Here is a 5,394-nt window from a genome sequence, read left to right as displayed (position 1 = left end):
ATTACAAAAGGTGAAAACATTTACTGATGCTCAAGAAGGCAGCACAATGCATTAAGAGCTGGGTGGTGTAAACTTTTTGAATTGGATGATCAGGGTAAATTGTACTTATTTTGTCTTCTGGGAAACATTTAAGTATTTATGTAGCTTCTTAAGCGCAGTTCCAAACGAAAAAAAAAAAAAAAGATCTTTAAACAAAATTTTAAAAATGTACACATCATCATCCTGTTCAAAAGTTTACTCTGGCTCTTAATGCATTGTGTTGCCATCTTGAGCATCAGTAAATGTTTTGACCTTTTGTAATAGCTGTGTACGAGTCCCTCAATTGTCCTCCATGTGAAAAGATGGATCCCAAAATCATTCAGTCACTGTTGGAAAGGGTTCAAATATGCAGAAGATGCTGGAAAACCAAAGAATGTGCAGGAGCTGGAGGATTTTTCTGAAGAACAGCAGACAGTTGAACTGCTCAGGACCAACAAGGGACTCAATGACAACTATCACAACACAGAAAAACAGTCATGGATCATCCAGGAAAACATTATTAAGATTCAAGGTATGTCAACTTTTGACGTCATTTATTTATGAATTCAGTTATTATTTTGTCTTGTGGAGTATATATAACATATGTTATGTGAAATAGCTTATTCAGGACAGTACTAAATAAAAATAACATGCAATTTTCATGATCCCTCTTATTTATTTACAATTATTAACATATTTACATATTCTGCAAGGGGTATGCAATCTTATGAGCACAACTGTATATTTTTTTTTAACAAAGTGTCGTTAGCTAACTAAAACTGCATTTATTTGATCTAAATTACAGCAAAAACAGTAAAATTGTGAATTATTATTACAATTTTTAATAGTTGTTTTACATTTTCAAACTTTTAATGTAATTTATCCCTGTAATGCAAAGCTAAATCTTAAAAATTTCAGCATCATTACTCCAGTCTTCAGTGTCACATGATCCTTCAGAAACTGTAATATGCTGATTTGATGCTCTGTTATTATCAGTATATTATATTGATGCTCAGTTGGTTCTTATTTTTATAAATGTTGAAAATAGTAAAATAGTTGTCACTGTCTAATATTTTTGTGGAAACCATGATACATTTTTTTCAGGATTCTGTGATGAAGCTGAAAAGAACAGCATTCATTTGAAATACATTATTGATTGATTGATTGATTGATTGATTGATTGATTGCCTAAAGCTTTTGAATAGTAGTGCATCATGGTTTCCACAAAATATTAAGCATCAAAAACTGTTAACATTAATAATAAAAAGAGATGTTTCTTGAGTAACAAATCAGTATATTAGAATGATTTCTGAAGGATCATGTGACACTAACGACTGGAGAAATTATGCTGAAATTCAAGTTTGCCATCACAGGAATAAACTACATTAAATATTTGAAAACTGAAAACAATTATTTTAAATTGTAATCTTTCGCAATATTACTGCTTTACTGTATTTTGATCAAATAAATGCAAAGACATTGCTCAAAAAAACATACAAATATATGTAACAAAAAAAAAAAAGCTTATTTTCAAAATGTATATACAGTATTTTTTATTTAAATTCATTTATACCATAAAACAAATCTCTCACAGACTAAAATTGAGGTGGTTTTAATGCTTCAAGGTGTTCTGCAGTCTGGTTACTTGGCTTGGATTTTAATATTGTGGACTAGATTACATTAAAATCTAGAGCCATCCAACTATCACAAATGGCATGCTGTAGTGCTTAAAGGGAACACACTCTTACAGCCCAGTAAACCACGTAAATAGAGTGAATAAAAATATCCGCGCATACTTCAGATTTGCAAATGAAGATGTCTTATTAAAAACATGATTTTTTTGGTTTGAATTTCTTTAGGGTAGAATATGGTCACTCATAGCAACAGAGAATAAGCCTCCAGCCACGGGACATGGTTAAATAACTCACCTTTTAGATCAACCTTTGGCCTGTCAAAGTCCTTCACACACACTTACGCAGCGCTAGATAACACCTGAGCAGAAGCAGGCAGCCACCTCCTTTACACCGGGACACTGAGGAGACTGCAGCTGGTGAGTGACACAACATAGATGTACCTTTAGAAATATCATGTGCTTTGAGAAAGAAAGATGTGCTTTGATGTGTACCTTACTATTTGAAAAATGTATTCAGAGTGATGTCATTTGAATAGATTTTTTAGAATAGAATAGAATAGAATTGAAATGTTGATCCAGACCACCTCAATTTAAGCAATGATACCCTGGGAATCATGTTGAGAAATTTTATAATGCAGTTTGATGGCTTAAGTGAAATTCTTGCTTTCATATTATTTGTACAGATGGGAAACTTGACGCAAGTTGCATTAATTATTAAACGGCAGCAAGGAGTTGGTTTTTGGCATAATGTGATGATGTGAAAGCATTAGCAGCTCATAGAGCAGTTCATGGAGCACTCAAGTGTGACAAGTGTACTTCAGCTCTCAGCTGATGTGTGAGGTATTGTGTAATTGATATGGCATCTGTTGAGCTTGAACCTACAGCTAGATGCTTGCGCTTTTTCTCCTGGTAAAACATTTATCAAAATGAACCAAGGCTATAGGCAATCTTTCTAAAGCCTTAAAAGCATTGATGATGGTTCCTCACAATTGTGTCTATTGTTTTGTAAAGACTTCATGATCGGCATTCGTAATTACTGAGACAAGGTACTGTACAAGGTACACATTAGAAAAAAATACTTCACTGAACACATACAACTTTGTTAACAATTGTGAAGTCAGAGCATGCACGCACTCTAAAACTCACTCTAAAACACAATAAACTTGATTGATTGATTGATTGATTGTCATCTGTAATTACACATGACAAACACATTCAGGCACTTTAAAAATGAATAGTTGTAGAATCAGAGCGCTCAATCTCTTAAGTATTTATTTATTTGCTCTGCTTCTATTTAAATTTAACATGAAATCACAATGTACTACATTTGTTAATGCACATTCTAGGTCTTATTGTGCATGATTAATTAGGGCATATTATTCATAAAAAAAGATCAAATGTTTATTGCAAATAGTACATTATTTTAATACAATATTCTTTGCTCTAATATTTTAATATGATTTCATTTATTATTATTAAATATATATATATGCTTGCTCTGCCTCTGAAAGGTTTTTTTTATCTTATGTATTTTTGAATACCCAGAAATATAAGTAAATTATTTTTTAAATGTCATTTTACGTTGACTTTAAGCCTTCAGTGATGTAGTTCAGCAGGTGCACCCTAACACAGGGCGGTGATTATATGGTCTTTGATAATTCTATATTACCCCAGTTATCACTCCATTTGAAGAACGTAAGATTACATAATCATGTTCACCTCTGTGTCTAATCTGCACCAGTCTGCTTTCATTGATTACTAACGCCTGCGATTTAACTCACAATATTTTGTCATTATAACTCTGCTATATATTGTGAGAATATATAAGGTTCCAAAAGAGGGTTTTTGCTATAAAAGAACCATTTTAGGTTCCCCAAAGAACCTTCTCAAAAGATTTTTTTTCTTAGTTTGAAGAACAGTTTAATAATCTGAAGAGCTCTTTTTCATTATAAAGAACATTCTGTGCAATAGAACATTGTCCATGGATGTTACAAAGACTCTTAATGGAATCATAAATGCCAATAAAAATAAATAAAAAATAAGAGTATAGTAAGTGCAGATTGTTTCACAGCTATAATACAGAAAACAAAGCAGTAAATCTAGTTAAATTAGTCAATTTGAATATATTTTAAAGATTTGCCTCTGATCTGCCGAACTTCGGTAAATCCTGTCATTAGTTCATTTTCAAAAATTCTCATGGTCAGCTAAAGGGATTAGAGCTTGCCAGCTCAAGAACGTCTTTTCCAGTGCTGTCGACAATCAGCGAATGGTCATCCAAGACTGAGAAAGTCAAACGTTAACTAATTTCTAAGGTCTGTTTTGGATAAATCAACCAATATGTTGATCATTGTTGGAATTATTTCAGATGACACGTGAGATGAAGTACTAACAGAGTTTTTTGATCTAAACCTGTTTTCTCGCAGGTACTAAGGACATATTCATGACAGAAGTGATGTCTGGAGGAGTAGCTGATCAGGCCGGTGTGAAGCTTGATGATCGTATAGTGGAGATAAACAGTGAGAATGTTGAGAGTCTCTCACATGATCAGATTGTGAAAAAGGTAAATTAAAATTATGCTTTAATCCTAGCTGCAATAACTCATGTCTAACATTACCTCTTTATCACCAATTGTATAATGCAGTAACCATTTTAGAGAAGCTTTAAAGGCATAGTCCACTCAAAAATGAAAATTCAGTCATCTTTCTCTCATGCTCATGTCATTCCAAACTTGTATGACTTTCTTTATTTTGTGGAACACAAAAGAAGATATTTTGAATAATGTTGGTAATCAAACAGTTCCTGCTCCCATTGACTTCTGTGTTTTTTGTCCATGCAGTGGAAGTCAATGGGACCCAGAATTTTTGGGTTACCAAGATTCTTCAAAATATCAATAACTTTTGAGTGCAAACTGAATGGATGCTGCTGAAGACCTTGATTCTACTGTTTTACCCTATCAGTGTTTGAGAAAAAATATTATAATAATGTAGTCCTGTTGTTATTGTAGGTGAAAGCAGCCGGGGACAAAGTGATGCTTCTGTTGGTGGATGAGGACGCTGACAAATTCTTCAAAGGCAAAGGCATTCGACCAAGCACGGCTCATGCCACTGTCAAGCACCTCCCGCATAAGCCACGCATTGCAGACATGACCAAGAGAGCAGATGGCTATGGCTTTATCCTGAAGGAAGTTCCTAAACATGCAGGTAAGTGCTTGCCATGGTGTGGAAGTCAACATGAAATACAAATTTAGTCTATTACACATTGTGTTAAAATTGTCAAATTTAGCCTAATTGTAGTCTAAATTAAATCTGCTTTAGTTGTTCAAAAGACAGTTTCAAAAACAGAGTGTCTATTTACACTAAGTGCAAATAGCCCGCCTTGTTGGCAGAGGCTATTTACACTAACTCCGCCCACCAACGTCTGATTGGGATAGTCAACACTGAAAAAAGACGCTCGTCAAATATCAGTTTCAGTGGCGTAGATGGTAAGGCACTTTTTACACTTTTTGACGTGATCGACCCGAGTTCGAACCCGCCTTTTGCAGAACTATTTTTCTCCCGTTTCAAATCTTATATCGCATCGGAAAGGCATTTATTTTCAATAAAAATGAAGGAAATAATCAAAATGTTGAAAATAAAGTATCGGGTAGGGTTAGGGTAGGTGTAGGGAGGTCTTTATTGTCCCAATAAGGTGGCATCTATTTAATCATTTGAATTAAAATTATAATTTACACTCAATACATTATT

At 33.7% G+C, this 5,394-nt stretch overlaps 1 protein-coding gene across 1 annotated transcript in view; it reads left to right on the top strand.

Annotated features, from left to right (window-relative positions):
* The first annotated feature begins 4,078 nt into the window (after window positions 1-4,078).
* The window catches only part of LOC107716762 (putative PDZ domain-containing protein PDZK1P1), a 4,635-nt gene continuing 3,319 nt past the window's right edge, over window positions 4,079-5,394 (top strand). The window contains exons 1-2 of the mRNA XM_016523310.1: window positions 4,079-4,211; window positions 4,656-4,851. Of these exons, the coding sequence (XP_016378796.1) occupies window positions 4,092-4,211; window positions 4,656-4,851 (316 nt within the window). The 5' untranslated portion in view covers window positions 4,079-4,091. The remainder of the gene's footprint in view (window positions 4,212-4,655; window positions 4,852-5,394) is intronic.

This window comes from Sinocyclocheilus rhinocerous, unplaced genomic scaffold (genome assembly GCF_001515625.1).
Source record: "Sinocyclocheilus rhinocerous isolate Xijiao unplaced genomic scaffold, SAMN03320098_v1.1 scaffold1441, whole genome shotgun sequence".
NCBI lineage: Eukaryota > Metazoa > Chordata > Actinopteri > Cypriniformes > Cyprinidae > Sinocyclocheilus > Sinocyclocheilus rhinocerous.
Note: the sequence above shows the minus strand (reverse complement) of the source record. Positions and strands in the feature narration are given on the sequence as shown.